The 27,247-nt window shown below is 45.7% G+C and overlaps 1 protein-coding gene across 1 annotated transcript in view; it reads left to right on the top strand.

The window, feature by feature from the left end:
- LOC143359116 (uncharacterized) overlaps nucleotides 1-27,247 on the top strand; it is a 312,532-nt gene that overhangs the window by 272,995 nt on the left and 12,290 nt on the right. The window contains exons 7-10 of the mRNA XM_076796832.1: nucleotides 1,264-1,331; nucleotides 1,408-1,665; nucleotides 2,918-3,136; nucleotides 6,918-7,158. Of these exons, the coding sequence (XP_076652947.1) occupies nucleotides 1,264-1,331; nucleotides 1,408-1,665; nucleotides 2,918-3,136; nucleotides 6,918-7,158 (786 nt within the window). The remainder of the gene's footprint in view (nucleotides 1-1,263; nucleotides 1,332-1,407; nucleotides 1,666-2,917; nucleotides 3,137-6,917; nucleotides 7,159-27,247) is intronic.

Below are 27,247 nucleotides of genomic sequence, written 5' to 3'. Positions count from 1 at the left end.
AGAACGACCCACGTCCCTCACAGTGAAACTGCGACCGTAAAAGATTTATAGGGATCCCCGGTGTTTTGCATCATTTGGTATACATTCGTACACGATGTACGTAAAATTCTTCCCCGGGAAAAATATCACCGCACCCGACTCGCCATGATAGACCCGAGAAAGAAATTGTTTCGCAGCCTCCTCGGACAGTCTCGAAAATAATGGTCCCGTCCGTGGAAAAAATGGTACCCCACTTGAAACTTCGTAAACAAATTTTGTATCAATAAAATAAACTTACTAGTTCGAGGTGTTTATAAAGACGATACGTGACTTGGGACCTCGTGCGAATTTTCTGTCGTGACGCAGATTAAGATGTCGATGCATCGCTTAAGTGTCCAAAAATAGTACCCAACGCGAGACCTCGCGAAAATTTCTGTTACGGCCAAAACGAATTTGTGGATCCATCTACAGTGAACCGGCAAGCGTATACGGGACAAAGTATAGGTGTCGTTGGTTCGAAGACGTCCCAGCGTTAAAAAATAAGGTCGCGCAAATAGCGTTGTCGGTGTGGCGTGCAGACATTCCGCCGGTATTTGTACATGTTGAAAAGACAAACTGCGAGGCGCAATAGAGACAGCCGCCGCGGTTACGGGGTGGGAATGGAAGGGGGGATGGAGAGGTGGGGATGAATGGACCGGGGGCTGGGTCCAAGTAGTATCGCGTAGCTACTTAAAACTTTCGGAGCTTGTCTTGTGTCCCTACTAGTTGGCACCTTGCTTACTTAGCTCCGGTTTGCAACTCCTACCATCTCCCATAGTCTCCTTCTCTTCCTGGCTCTGCTCCTTCGTACAACCCCTCGCCTTGCTGAACCACCCCCTCGGCCACCCTGTTGGCCCACGGATGCTCTTCACTCTCGGTGCCTCCTTTCCTGCCGTCGCCGGACGAAGTTTACCTTTGTTTCTGTCCGTCAGCGCGATATACTTCACGGCTACCCGTGCGATTACCCTGGAAAATGGCTCTGCCGCGCAGCTTCAATAATTCCGGGATGAAAAGTGCTAATCCCATCGTATTTTCGGGCCGCGGTCGCTCGGGACTGGATGCTCGCTGATAGCCACCGGGGATACACTAACGTCCCCCGGTGTACCGAATCCCATCAGAAATTTTCCACAAAATACCAGCAAAGATTTGCGACCGATAGCCTAACATGTCCCTGGCCTGATAGCCCCCAACCTCGTACGCGTACACCAAAGAATTAATCAAGACCAATTTCCGTCTCTGTTCCAGCAAATTCAACTGCTACCGCTGCATCGTGATGCACATGAAGCACGCAAACGTTCTCCAATACAAAGAAAGTGAGTACACGACACAGTGTTGACAGGCAACAAGATCTTCATCGTCACCGTCGGAGACTGATCGTTTCCTTTTCAGCATACTGCACGGAATCGCAGAAACCGAGCTTGTCGCATCTGTGCAGCACGCTGACCAGCGACACCAGTCTGATCTCGTTGTTCCGCAGCGGCGCGACTCCCATGCCCTGTCCCTTCAAAGGACCCCTGGAGTTCTCCTACAGACGCGGGGAAGAGGAGTGCAGCTCGCCGTTGTCCACCGCTGAGACCTGCACCCAGGACTCGCGACTGTTCCTGCGGTATCAGGCCTGCGCCAGTCTCCCGTCGTCCGAGAGCTTTGGTTCGTACCACTTTGCGACAATCTTCCTTTATCAGATTCTAAACGGTGGCAAGCGAATTACGCGCTAAAAATAAGCTGAGACTTCGCTGAAACCTAACTCGGAACTAGAACCACACAGTAAGTTGACAACACAGTGATTTCTCGATATATGTCGCCAAGCCCTGGACGATAAACGTCGCGGTATTATCCCCACTACCGCGGGGCATACCCCGCGGGGGTCCACGAAGCTCGAGAGGCCTTGGACGCCGAGGAGTGTAAGGTCGCGGAGGTCAAAGAATAGTGCAGTGATTTCTCTATATATGTCGCCAAGGGCTGTATGATAAATGTCGCGGAATTATCCCCACTACCGAGGGGCATACCCTGTGAGGAGGTAAGCTCGAGAGGCCTCGGACGCCGAGGAGTGCAAGGTCGCGGGGGTCAAAGAATAGTGCAGTGATTTCTCTATATATGTCGCCGAGGCCTACATGATAAATGTCGCGGAATTATCCCGACTACCGCGGGACATATCCCGTGAGGGGGTATGCTCGAGAGGCCTCAAACGCCGAGGAGTGTAATGTCGCGGGGGTCAAAGAATAGTGCAGTGATTTCTCTATATATGTCGCCAAGGCCTAGATGATAAATGTCGCGGAATTATTCCCACTACCGCGGGGCATACCCCGTGAGGGGGTCAGTTCGAGAGGCCTCAGACCCCGAGTAGTGTAAACATAACGCGGATATGTCTCCTTTACGATACATGACACCGGCAAGACCCGAATTGTTGACATAGATCGAGCAGTCACTGTATCAGAATGTCTCGCGGGTCTGTAATGGTGCGTTCGAGCCAGCTAATGAAGATGATTATTGGATCGGTTTAAGTGGCGCTGTCCGATTTTTGCCTCGTTAATAATACTCGGTCGCGACGTAGATTAACACGACACCGGAGACCTGTAACGGTCAATAAAGCTTTCGGCGTCGCGGTAAATGATTAATGGTCTTGTCAATTACCATTTGTTGCTCGGCTCCTCGGAACGATTTTCCGCGAGTGCTATGGCCGCGTTTCGGGGAGGGATGCGAGGGTGGGAGGGGGGTCACGGGTCGCCAGGAGAACGCGCGTATAATTCATCCTCGGACGGCGATGTATGCTTTATCACCGTGTAAAACGTCGGTGACCGTAACTTTCGGCGGTGATCGCGGGTAATTTATTTTGCTCCCCCCACCCCTCTGTCTGTTGCCATCGCCGGAATAATATAAACGAATCAATTTCGGTTCGCAGACGTCGAACTCGAGTGTTTCGCCACGTGGAAGGACGGCAGCACGCACAATTTGGTGGCCCGGCTGCACGGGCCCCGGAAGACCAACGACGAGGACAGTTACAGATGCTTCATTTATCAGCAGACCTCGAACAGCTCCTGGAATGTCGCGCAGAGCGCCGATGCCGGCTGCACCGGCTTCAGTGTCAACGACGCCGGCAGCACCTACAAGATGACGCAAAGTAAATATCATTTTCTGTTAGACCAATCGACAGTGTGCACACCTTCGCCCAAGTTTCAGCGAAATCCCACATTTCTCGCGCCAACGAAAAATCAAAATTTGCCCCCCTGTAGAAAATCAAAGAAATTAGAGAGCAGCACACAAATCGCTCGATATCGCAGGATCCAGTCGAGCGATTGACTTCAAACTTAGTGCGTACCTGAAATACACCTTTCGCTACAGTTTGGCAGAAGATTTATGTCACAATTAATTTTTGTTCCGATGTTATAGTCCTTTCTGTAAAAATAGGACGACAAATCGACATTTTCTAGTAAAAACGCCACCACTTTTTTATTTCACGATTTTATTTTTTTATTTTTGTACCAACTATAGCTAAACGTGTGCCGAAGACACAGCAAAAGTTTCGAGTCAATCGGTCCGATAGATTTGAAGTACCATGTTCGCCAAGTTTGATAGATACAGCTCCCTCAAGTATACCAACGAAAAAGCAAAAAGTACCCAGACGAAAGTTATGACATCTCAGCTTCTACTGGACCGATCGATTCTAAACTCTGCGTCCACGTTCGGCACACCTATCTTTTCGCCTACGATTAAAAAGAAAAAGAATTGAATACATTAAATATAGTTTTCTCAATGTTCCGTGTGCTACATCTTTAAAATCGCAGCAGCCAGTTTATTCTGGACTTCTAAATTCCCTTCTAAATGCAGAATAGTAAACGGCAAAACTATGGTCGGACCGACACCCGAGCATCGACTGTGCTCATCCGCGCGGGGATAAACCTAACGGCAGATCGTTAACTGATAAGCATCGTGGCATGACGGCGACCGCGGCCGGTGATAGGAACAGCCTCGAAGAACAAGAGCACGTGAACTATGAGGGTGTCCGTGGACACCAGATCAGATTCTTGTTCCGCATGCTATCGGGGGCCGTGCGGCGGTCGATGTCAGGTACTTGGAGTATTCCATGGTATCGCATAGCTGCACGTAACCTTACCAGATTGCGATGATTCTGGCGCTGCAGCCACGGTTAACCAAATTGAGGTGATAGCTCGAACCGTCGGGACCGGCGCCCGGGCATTCTTGGAATTGAATTCGTTGAACGTTAAACGCCGGATGAATCTTTGTCCGTCGTTCGATCGGCTTACGATGGAATTTCTGCTGCACGTCCGTTTCCATGGCTCGCGGTTTTTATCGTCCAATCATTCTCTCTCTCTCTCTCCTCGCGCGGTGATCCGAAATCTAATATTTCTTAAATTTAGAATAAAAGTTCCTGTCACCGTTCCAGATTATCAGGGGGACCCATAAGTGATCAATTATTTTGAAATCTAAGACAAACTTTGTAGTTCAATTCAAGTTTTTATTTCTTAATTTATTATATAATCTCCATCATTATCGAGGACAGTTTGCCATCTCTCCTGCGAATTTTCAATCCCCCTCTTATAGAAATCCAGGGAAGCAAAATATGACTCAAGATGCCTCCCTGCATCTTCCACAGAAGTGAATGTTTTATTTCTGAAATAATGCTCCAGATATCTGGAAAGATGATAGTCAGAGTATAGTTGACCATGTGGACCAAAGGCTTCTCGATAATTCTTGTATACCTGAACCGACGTTGGCACTTGTTGACCTTGGATACATCTCCATGAATATCGGAAATTTTCTTGGTTGTTACCGTTGCATTAAATCCCGCATGAAAATATTCCACGGTGCTGTGAACGCACTTTAAATTTTATAGGCATTTGACGAGAACAAAAATTGAACATTCTCCACGTGTCGAATCCAATCCGCTAAGCAGATTGAACAATTTTGAACCGTCGGTTGTAACATTCAGTCGAGTGTTTCGTTAACCTCATTCTGCTGCGTTGGTCTGCGTTTCCATTTAAACTTTCCAGAAGGTAGATTAACCCCAGAATCTCGGCACTGCTGCTCCTTTCCTATCCTGGTTGAGGCAAGGAAACATTTCTCATGTTGGTGGTGTTCGTTCCCTCCGATTTTGTCCGGTCCGACAGGTACAGTAACGTATCACTATTGCGAGAAGTCATTTTACTTATCGGCTGGTTTCTATTTGGATAATCTGCATTTCAGAAACAAAATAATTAGTCAAACCTGGTCAAACTTCGAAGCAACTTAGTCAAACGTGATCAAACGTAGTAAAATACCTAGTTGAACTCCCACTTGTTTGTCGAACGTAATTAAACATGGTCTAATTCTATGAACCAATCAAGCCACCTAACATGCTCTCACTTGAACATAGTCAAACTTCAAAGACCCCTGAACACGGTGACACATTGAAGACCACTTCAAACATGGTCGAACATAGTCAACCTCCCGAAGCCACTCAAGCAAACATGATCACACTTCCAAGACGACCTAATCAAACATGGCCAAACTTCGAAGGCAACTTGATCAAACGCGACTCAACTTTGGGGACCACACACAGGTTATACGTCGGCAAGGCCTGGACGATAAACGTCGCGGAATTATCCCCACTACCACCCCATAATAAACATAACTCTCCTACACGATACACGACGATGGCAAGACCCGTTATGTTGACGTATATCGAGAATTCCCCGTTTCTCCTGTCCGATATATGTCCGTGGCTAGACCCATCTTTTGGACATGTATCGAGTAGATGTTGTAATCGAGCACGGTGAAACCTGAAAACTGAATTCACTCGGACAATGCACTCAGGAACGAGTATCAAATTGCACAGCACGCAGGGAAATATTACAATGAGTTAGCATTGCACCGGTTAATGGCCAGGATAGAATTTCAGTGTTCCTCTGTGTACGTTGTCGTGAATTGTTGCGTAGGTTCGATATTCTCATTCGGTCTTTTTTAATGCAACAGTAATGTAAATCAAACTGCGCGGGGCTATCTGATGTGGCGGGAAATTGTGTCAGAAAAAAATAGCTTAGTGTTTACAATGGTCCACGAAAAACGCGGAGCTCGTCCATAAACGGGCGTCAGCTTTGTCGTCTGCAAACAGTTATCGTTGTCGATGGTCGACTGCTCGCAGCTATCAATCACTGTGCACGAATTAATGGACCGTTAAAAATGCACGGCCCCCGATGTGCATGTATGTGCACCGTGCCAAAGGTGATCAATATATCGATCGGCCATGCGATATCGTTGATCCGTAAATGCACCTTTGAATTATGTTTAGAACACACTGCTATGGTAATATCGGGCACGTTTCATTCGACCGAGTTCGATTCCGCATGCTAATCTGCTTTAAGAACTGGTCATAACACGGTGTTCATTGCTCTCCGAATTTTATGCTCGATCGGATTTTTCACGCATTTCGCGAAATCGCCGGCGGAGAGATTACAATTATTATCGACAACCATGAATCGACTGCGGCCGTGGAAACGTGTTGCGGGATGGAAGAATGAAAAAGAACGAAGTTTGCAGCCAGTTTGGCTATCAGCATGAGGACCTGGCGAACTTGAAGAGTCCGGAATGAGTTTCTAGTTGTATTATGCATTTCGAGGTTGGAATAACTGTGTTAGCGACGGAGTTATATTATTTCGAGGACAGAATAAATCCTGCTGCTACGCTACCCTATTCTTGGACGTCTAATCGTATTTAACTTCCGGCAGGGATTAAACTTATTCAATCGAATTTATAGCCCCCACCCCCCACCCCCTCGCAGGAAGTCGATTTTTGTTATTTAATTATGCAGGAATTTATCGACGGCCTCCCGTGGATGGCTAACTAAAAATTTGTAAAAAACACTAGAAAGTTTGAGTCATGAACGTTTGTGTTTTCTGTTGTAGAAAATCAGACAAAACCGTGCGCGTACCCATCTTGGGTGGTGTCCAATAAACTGTGGCTGGCCTTGGATCAGATATCGTCTCGACTGCTGACTGCGCCTAATAACCTGACAATAATTAATAAAAACGAGACCCGCCTCGTCTGTCACTCCATGGTTCCCATCAGCGATCGCCGCTACCATCATCCTATGAACCCTAACAAAGAGAGTCAGGTGATGTACGTCGCAAAGGCCACCGTCGACTGGTAAGTAGCCATCTTTGTATCTATCACATTTTTATACATTACATAATTAATTTTCAGAAAAATTAAAATGCATCTTTGCAACGTGACGAACGTTCTTTTGATTTTGACGCGTGTCTATTTTAGTTTCGGAAATATTTATCCGAGCGATAAATATTCTCCTCTGTTCCGCTGTTAGTTAATGAAAAACTTGCCAACTGCGAACTGCGACACTGTACCCCGTGAATAATAAATAGCGCAACTCTGCCGGCACACGCTCGAGTAAGACACCGCGCGCAATTATGACGGTATGCAGCGATAATCTCTTCATTACATACCGAAGACACTCGAGCTCGCATAAATAAACAGCCTGTGCCGGATTAAGCACGAAGATACTCGACTTTGGCTGTTCGTAGCCGGCGGAATGTCAATGAACATTCCTACATTGTCTTCCCAAGACTGCGAGGAGGTTTCATTCGAGTCCCTTCTACTTGTAAATTGTCGAAACGCGTCGAAGATCGCAGCTTCTTTCCACATAATAACGTTTTAATCCGCGTACCTTCTACAATCATTTCAACAAATTGCATCAACAACCGCTGCCGCACTTCATAATCACCATCAAACAAAGTCAAACTTCAGACGCCAGTTAATCCAATATCGTCAGGCTTCTGAAGACAGTTATTCAAACATAGTCAAACTTTGAAAGCCAATTACTCAAACATAGTCAAACCTCAGGCACGGTTAATCGAACACGATCACACTTCTGAAGGCTATCATTCAAACATAGTCAAACTTTGAAATCCAATTATTCAAACATAGTCAAACCTCAGGCACCGATTGATCAAACACGATCACACTTCGGAAGCAAAGTATTCAAACATAGTCAAACTTTGAAATCCAATTATTCAAACATAGTCAAACCTGAGAAGACAGTTATTCAAACATAGTAAAACCCCAGGCACCAGTTAATCGAACACGATCACACTTCGGAAGCAAAGTATTCAAACATAGTCAAACCTCAGGTACCAGTTAATCGAACACGATCACACTTCAGAAGACAATTATTCAAACATAGTCAAACTTCAGAAGCAAGTTGATCAAACAATTCTAAACACGATCGTCGAACTTTAATGGAATTTAATTGACAGGCATGTAAACGTCGCATTAAAATCATTTCGATGCTGAATTGTTTGGGGCTGTTGAATCGTTGAATTTTCAAATGTTCGTTCACTTGCTGGTCGTTACGAGGCATTTACAAAAAATCGTACGCGCTTTGGTCGCCTCGTGTCCTGCAATGGGCTCCGATAAAATTGATTGGATACGATTCATGAAAATTACGTTTGCAAATCATCAATTACAGTTAGAGGGAAATGTAATTCCGACATTTTACTCGCAAACCAGTTCCAGGTTTTTAAACGCAGCATAAATTCGCACCGCCGCCACCGAAGGCCTTTTTTCATTCTCTCCCTCTCTCTCTCTTTCCCTATGCCCTGGCTCTTGAGCACCGCGGCACTAAACCTAATTTTCGAGGTTGAATGTATTTCGAAGTTTAAAATTAAGAGGAACAATCAAGCTGAAACAAGGCGAAAGTAATAAAATGTTAGAACGAGTGGCTCGTGAAAATGGCAACCGGAGCTTGCGCCCCACGACTTTAACCGGGCGTCAGTAGTAGAAGACTGTGTTTGGTCAGACCGTGCTAGGTTAGGTCTCTGCGTTCGGTCACGCCGGGCTAGATTGCGGGTTATTGGCTTGATTCTAGATTAAATTGTGTTAAGCTATAGTAGATTAAACCTGGACTAGTCAGGTTACGATTTAACTATTGTTAGGGGTCGTTGAGTAAGGTTCAATTTGATAGTTTCAATCTCGTTAGCTGCTGGACGTTTCATAGATCGTTAAGATTAAGTCGCGTTCTATTAAATCTGGATTAACCTTGTTCTTCTAGACGTCTTTGTTGGGTTCTGAAGTATTATATATTCCTGGATCATGCTATATTGGATAGGTATAGTGCTAGTGAAGATTAAATTACGCGAAGGTTAGCCAGATTTATCTTCGATCTGGTTAGGATACACTAGGTTAGGATTATAGGTCCTGGGGTCCATCAGGTTCGCTCTAGACACCTTAGATCCATCAAAATAGATCTAGTGATCCTAAGATCTATCAAGTTAGCTCTAGGGACCCTAGGATCCATTTGCTTAGCTTAAGGGACCCTAGGATCCATCAACTTAGCTCTAGTGATCCTAGGATCCATCAACTTGGCTTTAGAGGTCCTAGGACCCATCGCCATAGGTCAAAAATTCTAGGGTTCATCATTTTGGCTCTAAGGACTGTAGGGTTGATCAGGTTAGGCCTATAAATTCCAGGGTCCACCATCTTTGCTCTAGAGACCCTAGGATCCATTTGCTTGGCTTTAGTTGCCCTAGGACCCAGCGCCATAGGTCCAAAAATTCTAGGGTTCATCATTTTGGCTCCAGGGACTGTAGGGTTGATCAGGTTAGGCCTATAAATTCCAGGGTCAACCATTTTTGCTGTATTGACCCTAGGAACCGTCAGGTTGGGTCTATAAATGCTAGGGTCCGTCAGTGTCGCCCTAAAAATGTTAATCCCACGAATCCTCGACCAGTTTCCGGGACCAATAAGCATTCCATCGATGAAATACTGTCGCCGACGGGATCCCTGCAGCGAGGCATAGACCCGGGTCGCTTCTGGCAGTGTTCGTCGACCGCGCGATCTTCTTCAATTCTCCGGTGTCATTTTCTGTGCCGGGTTCGCTGCCATCCGTCACGAGAGTATGAATTCGTGAAACCGGCTGCGGAGGATATAAAAGAATACCTCGGCTCCTCCCCGTGGTCCGCGTTAGGCAGATCTCCTTGAAGGGAGAGAGAAGGGCGTTGTCGGAGCATGGAGGGTTCTCTTGCATGGCGGTTCTCATAAAGTCGCGAGCTGGCGCGTAATCGTGGGTATATTAAAGCGCGAGGAGATCAGGCCGGAAGATTTCCGCGAAATAAGACGAGTTCCCCCGGCGGGGACCGAGGAGAGCAGGATAAAAAATGGGAGGCGAAGGTGGACACGCGCAGGTGAGCAGGCCAGGACGTCTGGGCTTTACGTCGAGCTTATTAAATGAGACAAAGTGGTCGTATTAGGTGACCCACGTCTCTCCTGTCCCCGGGCATTAATTTCGATTCCCGCGTTGCTCGATTGTAACTGGAAACCTCTGGAACGGTATAATTTCCACGGGAAAATTAATAGGGGCCGAGAGAAAGAGAGAGAGAGAGATGATCCAGATAGGTGGTCTAGAAAAAGTTCTCGATCGAAACGGGAACGGAAACAGAACAGGCTCGAGAAAAAGTTTCACGCGCCGGGCTCCTTTCGCGGAACCTCTCGGCGGTCGTTGTGCTCGTTAATACCTCGACGTAATTATTATTACAATGTCCATAGTTAAAACAAGGCCGCCTACGCTCGGTAGACCGGCGAACGGCGAGCGGCCAGCTATTTACAGATCGATTAAAATGTCAGCCGGCCCGTAAGTATTCTTCGTGGCCGTCGTGAAAAATGGCTTCCCGTCACGGAAGCTGCTTCGTGTATATAATAACCGGAGGGGACGATATCCTCGCGGTAAATCATTGTAAATTCATTTTTCTCTTCCGTCTTGTTATTCCCGCTTCATCCTCATCTCGGGGAAAAGGGACGTCGTTTCTGGTCGTCGAAACGAAGCTCCTCAAGATTTATCGCGCGAGATCAGTTCGTCCCACCGGTACCGAGTTCGATCGAAATCCTCTCGCGATCGATGCCGCGCTGCGCCGCGACGCTCTACCCGGATAATTTATGCAAAACGTTCGACGATAATGGAGCACGTCCCGCTTCATCATTCACGGCGGCTCGGTGTATTTAGCTGTCGTTCCTGCGACAACCTGGACGTTGCCTGTTGGCTTTTAATCCACCCCCCCCCTATCTTCTCGATTCTTGTAATATCACTAATGCACCCGCCCGCGCAGCAATTATGCGAAATCTCAAGGAGTTCGATCAGCATGTTCACATTTCCATGGTGAATCAACTGCTCTGGAAATTCTTGATGTTCAAGCTGTTGTAACTTTGCCAAAAATAATCGTATGGCGACCCATCTAGGCTCGTTTGAAAGCGCGATATCTCCGCTTTCAATATCTCCAAATTACTTCTACCGAAAAAATTTTTATCAAAACATATGGACCGAAAGGTAAAAATGGTCATTTTCGGAGGATTTCTCGAATTCAATCGTCGGTACAGTCTTCAAAAAATTTTTCTCGCCAGTGAAATTACATTGTGTTTGAAGAATGAAGTTTCCGCTTTCCAACGAGACTAAAAAAATTGATATACGATTTTTTCTTTGCATTCTATGCCACTTTGAGTGGGAAGTGTGCCCCTAGTCTTGCAACACCTGTGACCCGTGGGGTGAACACATTCCGGATGAAAATTTGTCCATATTTAAACTATTGTAATTTGGCTAAAAAAAATCGTAGGATGATGTATCTGAGCTCATTTGAAAGCTTGAAATGTCCGCTTTTAATTCCCTGAGTAACATGCTCCGAAAAAATTTTTCCTCCGAGACGTGGACAGAAATGTAGAGAGGGTCGTGTTCGGAGGATTTTTCGAATTCAATCGTCTCTGCGGAGCGGAAAAAATTTTTTCGCGACCCGAGACCACAATGGGGCCAGAGATTGAAGTCTTCGCTTTCCAGCGAGAGCTCGAAAGTTAATCCACGATTTTTCGTTCGCGTTTTATCAGGCTTCGAGTGAAAAGTGTGCCACCGTTTCGGTAGTCGTCGTTAACTCCAAGGCTACGATTTAATTCAGAAAAACATGAAATTCCGTGAAAAATCCCAAGTCATTTTCAATCCACCTAGTCCGTGGAACAGTCTAACTGTCCCGGCAGTCAACTCCCGATCACGCTGATCTGTATCCACAGAGGTCTGATTATTCTAATCTACTCGGAATCTACTCGGGCCCTAATGCAATCCAGCTCTGAACTGATTCGGTATCTCCGTAGAACGCTATCTATCATCCGGATGATATCTTCAGTAGATTCGGCGAGCCTGCGAAGCCGTGGAAGTCGGCAGCGTTTTCCTGCACGCGATGGACGGGGATTTTTAATTCATTTGCGGTCCGTTGCTCAGTAAAATCGCGCGGGCCACTTATACTGTTTTCCCGGTGATTATAGCGCAACCATTCCTCGAGTTTTTATCCACATCGGATCAAATAATTGCTCCCGGGGCCGTTCTACATCGGGAAAGACCTCCCCGGCGAGAACCGGGTTCGCTGAAAACCAGAATTCTTCAAAATTCCGCGGTGACTTTATTTTATCACCGATAAGGATTCCGTGGGCCACCTGTATAATCATTCAGGCTGAAGTTGACAAGGACACCGGCCAACGGTGAGGAGCAAAAAGTGAATCCGGTGCCGGCGAATCGATACGCGCGGCCGAGAATTTTTCCACGTGTTTCGCGGCAGTTTTGCAAAACCGTAGCCTCGTAACACGCTGCGAACACGCGTCACGATGTAAACGATTAACCTGTGCCTGCGCGTCCTCGTCCACCTGTAATTGTTATTAGCGATACACAAGCCCTGAAATCTCCTGCGCTAGGCACCGCGGCTGGCACAACATAATGCGGAGCGGCTACAATACATTGATAAATATTCGGGCAGCCATTGTGCGTCCGGCGATCGATATTCGACCGTGCTCTCTCTCTCTCTCTCTCCTTCCTCCGTTGTATTTACGATCTACCTGTTCCTGTTCCCGGCCGAGCTGAATTCCTCCGTTAACCCCATAGAGAAACTTCGGCCAGGCCGCCACCGAAATCCGCAAGTCGATGACGGAATTTATAAACGAGACGCTAAACCTTTGCGCATAACGCTGAAACAGACTATAAAATTTCCAAGAGCTTCCGAACCGTGGTTCGATATAGTTCGTGCCGTCAGCGCTAGGTGGCCCAACTTAGAGTTCTTTCTCGCTGGAGCTTGCTAATCTCTATTAGGTCGTATAGATTCTGCGATAAATCCTGGAGGGGGCTTGAACACGAATAACTTCCGAAAGACAATTTTCCAAGCTAAGGCGCCACTAAAAATCGCTGTATTCAGAATATTGTTTACACTATTAACACTAGGTTTACGGAGCATTGAAAGTGAGTATTTTACATCACTTTATAAAAATAAGAAGAATGTGTCTATCCAAGTTTTCCAGCCATTTTTTGAATAATATATACCTGAGGAAATAAGTTTGTTGAGTAGTTCCACGTAGATGGATCTTCGCAATCTCAATAATCGTAAATTAAAAATATTAGAACCCGTCATTTTGACGTAAACCTAGTGTTAAATTTGTTTGTATTTAATAAATTGCTAAACATTTCAGTATTGTAACATGAAAAGGAAAATATACAGGGTGGTTGGTAACTGGCGGTACAAGCGGAAAGGGGGTGATTCTACGCGAAAAAAGAAGTCGAAAATATAGAATGGAAATTTTTCGTTTGAGGCTTTGTTTTCGAGAACATTGAGTTTGAAAATGCAGCCAATGCGGGTGTTATTCGATAGGAATTGTCTGCTGCGTCTGACCATGATCTACCAATTCTACTTCCTACGCATACTAAAGCACGCGAACCCGACGGATCTATAAATTCGATTTTCTCGGAAACAAAGCCTCAAACGAAACATTTTTATTCTACATTTTCGACTTCTTTTTTCGCGTAGAATCACCCCCTTTCCGCTTGTACCACCAGTTACCAACCACCCTGTATATAGAAGGGAAATATTCTAGGTCGGAAGAAATGTTTCGTTTTGGAGTTATAACAGTTTCGAGTGAAAATTCAGACAGCGATAAAGTGGCAAGAAAAAATCGTACGTTCAATTTTAAGGTGACGTTGTAAAGGGGAGACTTGGAGCATCGGATCTACGAAAATCTGGATCCCCGAAAAAATTGTTCAGACTCTGCAGAAATTTTTGAATTTGCTGCCCATCGTTCGGCCCCCTTTATTCCCGGATTTGGAAAAATGTGTCGGGTCTCGATTGACCCGGCCACAATACTCGCCGGAGTATATATTTCAGGCGGAGCATGGAATTTGACCGTTCGAGACTCGAACGGCGACTATATGCAGAACCGAGGACGCGGCGGAAAATTTTCCGGAGACGACAGCTCGAAGTTACGATCTGTAAATATGCGAGGGTGGGAGATGACTCGTCTTCCGGTCAGTGTTCAGGTCGCGTATAACGATCTTCCGGTTTTATATCGGCGAGCGGAATTACGGTGGCTCGCTCAGCATGCAAGACGCCCAGGGAAATAAAAATCGAGAAGGGTCTGTGTCGGTGGTTTAATCCGCGGGGTGGTACGTGGCCGTCGTAAAAGGGGCTGGGGCCGAGCTGTGACAATCAACCGGAACCGGAAGTTGCGGCGCGTAAAAGCGTGCCCGGCCGATTACGAATCACTGCGATTCACTGAACGTCTTTGGACCCGCCGAACCAAGCCAATTAAATGTCTTTTTTGTCTCACGTTAGATGGACGATTCACCGCTGTCACAAAAGAGCTGCTCTTCCGAGCTTGAACCCATTTTAATTCCAACAAAATGGAAAATAATCATTTTCAGCCGTTGTTCCACGTAATGAAATTTTTCAAAAATTTGGAAACATTTTTTCTGGGATTGCGAATTGACATGCAAAAGTGGTTTAATTGAAAGGCCTAACGCCGACAGCACAGATTTCATTCAAACGGCGATAATTCCTAAACAAAAAATCGTACATCCTTTTTTGAGGTCTCATTTTAAAGCTGAGACACTCCACTCTTTCAATCCATATTATATTGAATCTGTCCAAAAAATCTTAAAGCTCCGTGGGAATTTTTGAATTTTATAAATCTTCGGAAAATCCCCCCCTCGGAATTTTCCCCCAGCCAAGTTTGTTGTCAGTGCGAGGTCATTTCCAAAAAAGTGCTGTGTGAAAGTGTATGTTTCACCCTTTGAAATAAGCCTAGGAACACCTTTTTTCGATTTCGTTTCCGGAAGTTACGGCAGATGGAACATTGTCCAGGTCGTTAAAATTTGTGGAATTATTGCAGGCTTGTAAAGATTTGAATTGACGGGAAATCCGAGGACACGTGTGCTATATTGTGGCGCCGGAAGTGAATGTAACACGCGTAACAATGTCAGAAGTATGCTCGGCGTAAGGGAATACATTCACGGGGTCGTTTCGGGGCCGCGGCGGCGGCGTTGAATCGAACGAAAGTTTTATGTAGTACACGCCAGTATTCGGGCCGATATATAGTCACGATAAGAACATTTCTCCCCGATAAGAACGCGAGCGAGCGAGCCTCCCTCCTGTTGCACTGGGCGAGGGTAATAGTCACGTTTCCGATCGAGCCCGGCCATATCGATATCTCGCCGCGTCGGAATATTTATGCTAGTTCTTCCTAATTCAATAATTCTGCCCGGGCGACCAGTTCCTTAATTCTTAACGACTCGCCGACGAGGTCGTAGAAATATGCTTTTCCACGGTCGTTTAATCTTTTCGGTGCTTTCAACCGGAAGCTTACGACCCCCCTCCCCTCCCCTAAAACTATGGACCGTCGAATCGATTCGAAATGGAAAGAAGCATAATTACGATTTGAATTACCTTCGTCACGATATTTTACTTCCCGAAGACTGTACCCGGAGATTATTGGATATTTTTCAGAATTTTAGGAACGCTCAGATATTTTTCTAGGGATAGCGATTGAGACATTAGGGCTGTGTCCTTGAGATCAGCTGACTCTAGTTCGTAGTTCATAGTCATTTTTGTGTCGAAATGTTTTTACGTTGATATTTCTGGCCCATTCATATTCCGTAAATTCACCAGCAACGCGTATTCAATTGTTGTTATGACAAATATTAATATTAAAATTAAATTAATATTATAACTGGTGAAATTACCCACACACAAATCATTCTCATGTGCAATCATACTAATGAACAATTATTTCAAAATAATATCGAGCCAAATAGGGTAATGTATTATTCAAATTTTCATTCTTTAAATGTAGAATATTCTATAATGACAAAGTAAACGCATCATTAAATTATAGCCAAGAAATCAATATTTAATCTCGCGGAACTTCGTAGAAAAAAATTGCACAACATTCTGCCTGGGCTCATTTCAAGGGGTGGAATCTCTACTGTGACACCGCTGAACTCAATTTTTTCCAAAAACTATTTTTTTCTATTAAATTGGGTCGGGAACCGGAATGGCTTTTTCGAACCTTCTCAAACGATTTTATTCAGTTGGAAAAACTTGTTTGCATATTCGTTTGAATGTGACGCTACAGAGGGAAATTTCTTCTTTACAATGGCGTTTCAAATATTGCTGTGCGATTTTTTCCGACATTCATGGGACCTTGTAGAGGGAAATTTGCCCTCCTTAATGACGTCTCAAAAATGATTCTGCGATTTTTTTCTAGGGTTCCGGGTCGAGGCTGCTCTTTTAAAAAATTGTAAAAATTCAAAACATTTTTTCCGACATTGATTTCAAGGTGACCTTACAGAGGGAGGTTTTCCTTTTGCAACGGGGTCTCGGAAAGTGTCCTACGATTTTTTCTCGCGGTTCTGCCGCACTTTGACTGAAAAGTATGGTTTCGGGTCGAGGCTGCTCTTTTAAAAAATTGTAAAAATTCAAAACATTTTTTCCAACATTGATTTCAAGGTGACCTTAAAGAGGGAGGTTTTCCTTTTGCAACGGGGTCTCGGAAAGTGTCCTACGATTTTTCTCGCGGTTCTGCCGCACTTTGACTGAAAAGTATACTCTCAAGGTTTTGCAAAAAAAAAGAGGATCCGTTCGAGATATCGAGAAGCAGCTTCTCTCGAAGTTTTGTTGCGGTCGTAGCGGGAGACTGCACGCACACGATCACCGCGAAAAACTTGCAATTTAACAGCTCGTAACTTTTTTATGGGAATATGTCAAAGACAAGATCTTTGTACCTCGCTAAGATTTGAAGCGGCGTGTTATGGCTGCGGTTGCGGGCGATGAAGGACGCATTGAATAATGTAGCTGGCCGCGAAGAAACTTGAAGAGCCTCCGTACAACTCTGTTCGAGCCGCGTCTCTATATCCCTCACGGTCTCCATTTTTATGCAACGCGGAAGTACATTTGATCCTGCACAGCAAAAGAAAAAAGAAGGAGAAATAAAATGGAAAAATCAGTCGCGAAACTGGAACTGGAAATTTCTGTCCAATTCCGGTCGGTATTTTTTAAACCCTCCGCAAACTATAATTCGTTAGCTCTTCAGGCGACGAGAGGAAGGTGCGGAGTACACACTCTCGAGTAAAATCGATATCGTATTCCGATACGCGTTTCAATCTTTAGCTGGAAGACAGAAAGCAACGGAGCCTCGTATTGTCGTTTATTTTTTCCTTCTGAAATTTTCACGAGTTTTTCTTTCTTTTTTTTTTTCTTTTTTGTTCTTTCTCGTTCGTTCGTCGACGCTTATGGCATCCGCGTGTATCGGTTTCGGATAAAATTTTCGAAAGAGCCTTTGACGCTGCCGCTCGGACTTTATATTTTATTCCTTCGGATATTTTGACGATTCTCCGCCGCCGCTTGAAAAATGATTTGCGCGCTGCGAACCACCGCGCCGCGGCCCTGAATCATTTATTCCAAGAATTAACGCATTGTGCTTGGCTGTTTGTATTTTTCCTTTATTTTTTATCCCTTTGCCGAGGCCGCTGTGGGGCTCCCATTTCACCGATACTCTACCATCCCGGCTTTCGCTATCGTATTTTCCACTTTACAATGTGCGCTATCTCCCGCACTTTGTTTTGCAACTCCCAGCCGTATAGTGCTCTTTGTCTCTCGTTCATTTTTGCCCGGCTCTCATGAATCCTATATTTATTTTAGTGCGCCCCACTTTTTAATATCTCCCTTTATTCCCCGATATTTTCAATTTCGTCATTTTCATTCGGCCTGCATTTTTTTTTTCTTCCGCCCTCGTGTCACACTACAACCGTCTATTTACAAATGTGTATCGTTTTTCAATATTTATCCTACTTTTGCCGGTCCGCCGGCGCTCCAGCGGCTCTTATGACAGACATAGTTGCTCCAACATGTTAATGCCAGCTTTCTGCATTTTTACTGCGCGTTCGAAATTTTACAGATCGAAAGTTAGGCGGAAAAACGTGATCCAGCTGCAGTTTCGCAGAAAGCGTCCAAAAAAATGCCACGATATCTCAGCTCCTACTCATCCGACTGTCTCGAAACTTCGTGTGCGTCTTCAGTACACACGTCGCTCTAGTCGGTATAAAAATTAAGAAATAATCTCGAAAGATTCCAAAATGGCGGCAGATCGAGTGCGAAGTATCGATATTCCGCGCCGATTCGTACGTTTGGCGCTCTAGAAAATTGGAAAAAATTTCTATCCACTTAAAATTTATGCTACGCACAGCAAAAGGTGTACCGAAGATACGCGGCAAGTTTCAGATCAATCGGTCGACCGTATCCCGATGCAGAAAATCGAATTTTTTGACGTTCAATAAACCATCCTAAACTGCCCGGTGTTTTCCTCGTCCTACATTCGCACGTCAAACAACGCTGACAAAGAGGATTATAAGTTGAACGGGAACAGAGATCCAGAATCCGACCACTTGAAATTTCCCCGAAAATTGCACGCGAAGTAGAAAACAACGTAACTCGTTATTATCGGATTATCGAATCCTATCGAGTGTGGGTTCGATTTAATGACCACGTCCCCGCCCCGCCACTTGTTCGAGCGGATCGCCATTCCGTTCGGATTCGGCTTCGCAATGTTGTCGGTCGATCCGCCGAAATAACGGCGGAATTTCGACGTCGGGCTCCGGGCCGAGGATGCCCGAGCCCGGCCCGTGAAATCCGAGGAGAATTTTTACAGCAGTACCGTTCCGAATATAATTTGGTTAACCAGTGGAAAATTAGTTGGATCTCGTGACGCGAACGAGACGACACAAAAGGCAGCCTCGTAATTATCAGGATAGCTCTCTCGATGAGGTAGGGGGAGGGGGGAACGGTAACTTGTATCCGGTAAATTATTTGACCGTGGAAAATGCGGTTCGGAGAGATTGGGCTCCGGCAGAGTCCCCGTTAGCCGCGTCTGCGAATTGATTTTGTGGTTCCCGACGTTTTCCGGAATTGGGAGGGATTCTTTTAAGGGAATTGAAAAATCGGGAACGTGCACGCGCTCGATACGAACCACCGACTCCTCTGCAATAACCCGCGAACATTCGAGACTCCCGGAGACTCGAGGAATTATGGAATCGTTTCGGTAGAATCCCATGCACGATTTATGGCTTCCGGTTCGCCGGCTATTCTACCGTAGAACGCTATATTTTAAGCTTCCTTTAGGATTTTTTAATCATAAACCTGCGAAAGCTATTGCAACCGAACGGGGCATTGTGTACGCTCCTGTTCGTGTTTCACTGAAGTTTACAAGCTTTCTGACAAAGGAGAAATTAGAAATCCGGGTGTTGCCGGTGATCCAGTGGATTCGTTCTGAAAGAGGACATGGTCGTGTACATCCGCATTGATATCTTCGCATCCACTGGACCGATTGATCTCAAACTTGGTGTGCACCTTCGGTACACCTTTCGCTCTACACGGTATCAATTTTGAATCGATAAGATTTTTTTTCTATTTTCTAGAGCGTAAAACGTGAAAAATGGTGTCGAAAATCAATACCCCACACTCAAAATGCCGCCATTTTTTAAATTTTGCGTTTCAGTTTTTAATTATCACTGAAATTATTGCGGTAGATGTACTGAATGTAGGCGCAAAGTTTGAAGCCAATCGGATGGGTAAAAGCTGAGATATAATAGCATTAGTCTCGATACTCTCTGCTTTTTCGGACGTATGCTTGAGGAAGTTGTTTGTATCGAATTTGCGTGCATGGTACTTAAAATCTGTTCGATCGATTGACCTGAAACTTTGTGTGTACATTCAGCACACATTTCGCTATAGTTGGTACCAAAATTAAGAAACAGGATCGCACAATAAAAGAATGGCGGCGGTTTTAGTAGAAAGTGTCGATTTTCCGCACCCCATCTCACGTTTCACGCTCTGAAAAATTAAAAAGAAATTCTACCGACTCAAAATTTGTGCTTGCACATTGCAAAAGGTGTACCGAAAGCGTACCCAAAATTTGAACTCCATTGGCTGAAGGAATCTCAAGATATGATAACAAATGTCACACTCAAACACACTTTCGAGCATAACGCGACCCTGTAGCGTGCTACCAAATGATGTCTTACGAATGTTTGTGATGCCAGTTGCATGGATAATGTTATTCCGGATTATGGTCCGGAATATAATCGCAGTCTTCAATGGTCTGGGTCTCGAAGCGACCGATCATGGCTGGCAAAGACGAATTCCAGGTTTCACTTGAACGGACCAGGTTGGATAGACCTGCATAGGCGGTTGCACCTTGAAGATTCCGTGGGATTCCCGTCACGTAGTTCGCCGGTAATATACGGAGGACATGACCCATCCCCTTCGCACACCTTGCGCCTCCTCCTCAACGGGGTTAAGGAGCGAGCGTATGTAGGGGCTAGGATGGGGAGAGGGGGGCGAAAACGGTTGGTGTCTACCTCCGGCCCGAAGTAAACAAGCGTGTCTCTTCCTGTCGTCGAAGATCGACTTGGCTGGAAGTTGGACGTTTCACCGGCCAATCGGCCGGAAAATTGCTCGTTGACCGGAGATCTAGCGACCGGAAGTGCACCGCTCGTATCCGGGCCGGTGGGCCGGCCGCCCGGTGAAATTATCCAGTGTGTATACCGTCGATTCGTGGCTTCGATACTTCCCCGTGTACCGGCATGTTCCCCTTAATTGACATCCCCCCCCCTGCGAAATAAAAAGCGACTCGCTCTCTCTCTTTCTCTCATGAAATTTTATCCACCGCTTGGAAATTCGACTGCTCTTGAAACACGCTGATCAATCGGTGCTCTAGTTTCGCGACCTGGAACTATTCGCGACTCTATTAAATATTTACAACTTCAACGAATCAATGGATCCAATATTGGCCCTTTCACGGTACGGAGAATAAAATCAAATGGCAGGAACTGTGTTGAATTCATTTTTCAAAAGGCACACACTTTGCCTACGGTGCCAAAGGGCTGGCAATCTTCCTCTAAATCTATCGAATTCAAATCTGGGTTGAGTTTGGAATTGCCTATAGTGAAGTAGAGTAATCAAGTAGATAGGTCAGTGTTGTATCCAGTGGATACTGGAAGAAGAAACTTCAATACACCTACCTTCATAACTCAATGTTTACTGGACGGATTTACTTCGAACTTTGTGTGTACATTCGGTACACAATTCGCTACCAGTCCAGTAACAATTAAAAAATAAAACACAGAGTTTAAAATATGGTGACACTTTCCGTGCACGATACCGTTTCTGGCTCAAGAAAATCGAAAAGAATTATGCAAACTTAAAAGTTGGGTTTATCTTTACCACAGGAAACCAGAAAGATTTAACTATTTTTATGCAATCCCGTAGATGTTGCCGAGAAAATGCCGAAAATCCAAGTTGTTATCCTAGGAGATCAGTAGTTTAAAAGTTACGCGTGTGTAAAGATCTGCGCTTTTAGGCGATATTGACAGGGAAGGGCGCCGCCATATTGGTACGTACTCAGCGTCGCGCGTGGTCAACGAGCGGAACCGCTAGATGGCAGCACAAGCATACGGTGATGTCGATAACGTAGAGTTCAACTTGACCAACCTTCTCGCTCATTGGACGATCTCTGAGTACATACCAATATGGCGGTGCCCTTACATGTCAAAAACGCTAAAAATCTTTGCACACGCATAACTTTTGAACTACTGATCTCCTAGGATTAAAAACTTGGATTTTTGGCATTTTCTCACAAAAATCTACAGGATTACATAAAAAAAAAAAGTAAAAAATGTCTGGTTTCCTGAAGTAAAGCTTAGCCAAAATTTGTGCTGTGCATGCCGAATGTGAAATATCATACACTTTCGACAGCAACTGGGTATAAAGTCTAGGTCTAGGTTGTGTCTCGGTTAGGTCAGAGTCATCCCACTATCCTCATACTAACCAGCAAAAAGTGAACATCCAGCCATCTGAAAGTCCCTTATCGAGCAACGACGGCTCCCGCAGGTTCCAGAAGAGTCTCGACCCTGAAGAAGAGAGATCAGATCCCTGGGCCTGTTGGAGAGCTAGATGCCTGTCGCTAGGACAAATAACGAAGGCTCGATCGAGAAAGCCGGTGGCAGCAACAAAAGCCTCGAGGCTGCCGGCCAGCCTCTGTTCACCATCCCCGCCGATTCCCACTTATCGCGGCCCCGTAGCCTCGCTCTCATTCGATTCAATGTTCCCGCATCAGAAGCGGCGATCAGTGGCGGCTCCGTGGCCGCCGCAGTTGTAGCCGCGCAACATCCGGCGGATATCGCGCGCGGCACGCTCCAGAGAGCACGCCGTCTGATGTACTTTCATCACGAAGATAGTTAACCGGGGATAGGAGTGGAAGAAAAGGAGCCGAACGGTAGAGGGGAGTGGGCGCCGCGAGGAATCGAAGGGACGAAAGAAAAGGATGTCGGTTGGGGTGGGGATCGGAAAGGGGTCCAAGTGAAGGGGATGAGTGGAAAGACAGAGAGGAGGATCGTGGGGAGGCTTCGTTGCTGGTAAATGGCCCTGTGGATACGTAGGAGGCTGCGGCTCTCCTCCCTGCTCGTTCGTTCGTTCGCTCGACGCCGAACATTTTCGATTCGACGACGGCGAACGACGATCAATTTCGACGTGCCCGCGGTATTATTTCAAATGCAAGAAAGACCGACAGCGGGGATGACACTCGGAACTCGATGGGAAATGCTCCGGGAGATTTAGGGAAGGTGAGGGAAGAGGCAAATTGCTTAGTAATTTCGCGAAACTGTCGCGGCCCGCTGCATCCTCGCTGCCTCGGCAAGAAGTCGAAGATATTGCCGTGTCACGGGGAACGGGGCTGCACCTGGGATGACTCAGATCCTAAAAATTCTTCCATGATGGCTGCTGTACTTTGCAAAGTGACATCTGCGACCTTTTCGGCGTAGCTAGCTGTCTTGAAGCGGAGATGGGTCGTTCTAGTAAATTCTATTAGTCCCATCACGTCTGGTCAGGTCCTATCTGGGCTAGGTCTGAAAGATGCCTGATCAGGTCCTATCTGGGCTAGGTCTGAAAGAAGCCTGATCGGGCCCTATCTGGGCTAGGTCTGAAAGAAGCCTGATCAGGTCCTATCTGGGTTAGGTCTTAAAGAAGCCTGATCAGGTCCTCCGTGAGTGGGGTCTGAAAGAAGTCTGCTCAGTTTCTATCCAGGTCTAGTTAATCACGAGTCAAGTCTGATCAGGTATGCTACGTCTTGGTCTAATCAAGGCCCACGCCAGCTCAGCCTGGTATCTCCACTTTATCAAATTTCTGAATATTACCCTCGAAGGTCTGGGCCATTAGGAAATCGACGCTTCCCTACAACAAAGTAGCAGAGCAGAGGGGAAAACGTGCTGGGGAAGTCCTGATAACGCAATAAGTATCTTCCGGGAGGAGCTGCGAGTGGATAGTGGGTGGGCAAAGGGTTGAGTTCGTTACCGTAGATAAACCAAATCACAGGGGGTCGATAAATAGTAGACAGGATGGGGTAAGGGGGAAAGGGGAGGCTAGACGGATGAGTGCCGCGAGGGAAGAATAACCCGTGGAAGGCAGGTAAAAAAGGATTAGGGGAGTATGGCACGATTGAAAAGGGGGACAGTCTCCGGTGTAAGTACCGCGTAGGGGGAAGTCGGAAGAAATGGGGGATAAAGGAGGCTAGTCTCTGTGCTCAGGTGGATAGAGCACCTGTCAAATTGACCGCATAAGCATGGCCCTTTCATTGAATCGTCTAACGACCGGACATAAATTAGATTGGAGACTCGGCACGGCTCGGCTCGCCTCCGTGGAAAAATCACGATCGGTTCCCTGCATTTCTCGTATTTTGTAGTGAACGGGCTCGTGAAATGGGCGCGACGCAGCCTCCCGTGGCTTCATTGAACACCGAGTCCTTCTGCTTCGGTAAATCCTTGAGCTGACCCGTCAGCCATGCTGATAGCATCGAAACGTTCATTAATCATCCCCGGCTCGGCGTTTCCTGAAATCTCATATTTCAAGATTAGGTGGATGTATCAATGAGTAATTCATTCTATCAATTAATTCCGAAGTCAAGACCTCGCGCTACGATAGTTTTCCAGCGACGAAACTATTAAAACGTTAAAATATGGAATGAAAAACCTAGCTGGTTATTTATCAGAATTATCTGGGTGCGAAGAAGCGCTGGAGGACTGTTGTTAAACCCGGGAAGAAAATGTTTCCGGTTGGAATTTTGCAACAACCCGTGTTTGCTCTTTAAATCGATAGGGCCTTCGCAGCAGGTATCCGTACAGGGCTGCAGCGGAATAGCGAAAAGGTGGCGAGAATGGGATTATACCGGTTACATTTGTGCTACCTCGGGAGATAGAGAGAGAGAGAGAGAGAGAGAGAGAGAGAGAGAGAGAGAGAGAGAGAGAGAGGAGAGGGTTGGAAATGTACACAAACCCGTAAGAAGCCAGCATCGCGCCCCCGGGAGTGCTAACTCCGTTCGAGCCTTTGCTGGGTACACTCCAGAAAGCCAAATGTAAATGACTACTGCAGCAACTCAATTAATTAAATTGGCTTTTCTTCCGTCATCGCGCCCTGTTTCGTCCGCGCCCCCTCCGCTGCCAAAGCAATCCAAAATCGAGGCGGCTTGGACGAGTTTTTCGGTCATCTGCATCCCATCCGATCCTTAAATTGGAGCACCGGAAGTATACACCGTCATGCATTAAGTTTCACCAAGTTGGACCTCGTTTGATCCAGGTGACATGTTCTTAATAGATGTGTCGTGTGCTGCATCTGCATAAACTAGTTACTCCGCTCCCTTTTGATTTTAATCTCGTTCAAACCAATTTGGTTTGACGTTGTTTGACATTGTTTGACTTAGAAATATACATTTCAAACCAAATATAAAATGTGTGACTAGACAGTGGAGTGACAATTCTTTATTAGAAATTATTTGAAAACCAAACCAGGTTGAACGACATCATACGACGTCAAACTGAATCAAACCAACAGAATTCCACGCCTAGACTAACTGTATAACATTTATAATCAGACATCGGTCTGCTAATTCCATTTACTGTGGCCAAACGAAGTCAAACGGCGTCAAACCAAGTGAAATTCATTTTAATTTTGATCGACATGAAAACGCGTTTGAAACCGTGGGGGGCACCGTTTACGTTTCTGCGAGGTTATTTTTATTCAAGCCTTCGTCAACCGTGTACAGTTTGTTACCGGGAACGGTGGGCGGTTTAGCGAGCAACTGTATTTTTCTTACGATCTTTTGCGCCATGAAGGCGAACATAAAGTCCCGTGTATTACTTCCCGGTGGCTCGTGAAAACAGGCGGTTCTCGCGATCGGCGAAACGCGGCCGGATTTTCGGGGTTTATAACTCGACATTCTTACGGACGCGTTCCGAGGATTATTGATACGGCGACGGATCACCGATCGTCCGTGAGCGGGCCATTTCCGAAAAATTCTTATCGATTGATTTTTTATTAACGGCCGATTTTTACCGACATTATCGGAGCACCGAGATATCGGTAATTCGCGATTTCCCCGCGAATCTGTTTCACGAATCTGTATTTCGGCTGGCTCCTAGGGTTTTACGATTCACCGGGAACCCTATTGCGTTTTACGATCTCGACGGACGTTCCCGTGAAGCCCGGTCCCGGTCCAACTTTTCGACAAGAGCCGCCGCGAAGGTTCATTCACTCTTCATCATTTAGAATATTTCTCTTTCGAGGATCCCATACAACTTGACTTCTGATCAATTTACCCGATTTCACACCCTTGCACCGACCAGGTGGGACAGGCGAAATAAAATTTCTCTCGGGCGTTTTATCAAAATTACAAGCTGAGTGATTGTACTTGTTTGCGCAGTTCAGAGACAGACGCGGTACGATTTTTTTCTAAACAAACGGGTGGACGTAAATTTTTAGAAATTTTACCATATTTGAATGATGCATCGAGGAAACTGTATAAAAATTATCGACTCAAAATATTCATTTTTTAATCAATTATGATAATTTTTGATGGAGCTCCACTTTTTGGATAGACGAACTTGGGTCCGCTTAGGAATTTTTAATATCTGAACAGCTGAATGAAAATTTATGAAATTTTTACCAGACGTGGACAGCACTTTGAGGAATATATAGAAAAAATTTCAACTCGAAAAATTCATTTTTCAATTAACTGTAATTTTTTCTCTGAGACCTCTTGTTCACAGACAGACCCGGTTGATCTACTTTTCTGCTCACTTAGAAATAAGTGTACGTGTAAGAAAACGATTGTATTGCAAACTTGATGTGCCCATTAAAAATTTATGCAGTTAACCTAATGGAGGTTTGAACGTTTCCGCAGGGAAAAAATCGATATTCGACCGGACATAACCCCTCGATAGAACTCTCAAAGATCGTCGAGTGCGGTGAATGTTATGGACGATGGTGTAGGGTTGGGGGAGTGAGTTTTTATGAAAACGAGACACGTCTAATAATCGAGCCGGTAAGCCGTAAAAGCTGGCGGCGGCCAACAAAGAGGGAAAGAAAGGAACGAAAGGGGGGAAGGGTCGATGTTGGCCAGACCGGGGGAAGAAAACAAGGGTAAAGGACCTTAAATCTCCCGGTCGCTTCCGTGGCCGGGGTAGGATTAAGATTTTATTTTATCAGGACGTTTCTTAACGGCTGCGCGTTAACTTTAACGTAATCCTTTTACGACTCGGTCGCTTTTACGACGAATCCGGGCACTCCGAGGCCGCACGTGTACGCGAGTTCATAACGCTCGCTGAAATGTGTGTGAGCGACGTGTGTTTACGTTCGTCTAGGGGCTGGCTCCGCTGATCCCTTCCTGTTTGTATCGGTTTACTAGCCGATCTATGAACCAAAACGATTTCCTGTCGTATTCCACCCACCCGAAACCTAATTTTCATTTTTTATCTAAAACTTTATTGACAATTCTACTGACGCTGTATTATTTTCACGATTTCCTCTCGAATTTAAGCCACCGAAGTCCCATT

This window comes from Halictus rubicundus, chromosome 11 (genome assembly GCF_050948215.1).
Source record: "Halictus rubicundus isolate RS-2024b chromosome 11, iyHalRubi1_principal, whole genome shotgun sequence".
NCBI lineage: Eukaryota > Metazoa > Arthropoda > Insecta > Hymenoptera > Halictidae > Halictus > Halictus rubicundus.
The sequence above is the reverse complement of the archived record's forward strand: the minus strand, read 5'-3'. Positions and strand labels throughout refer to the sequence as shown.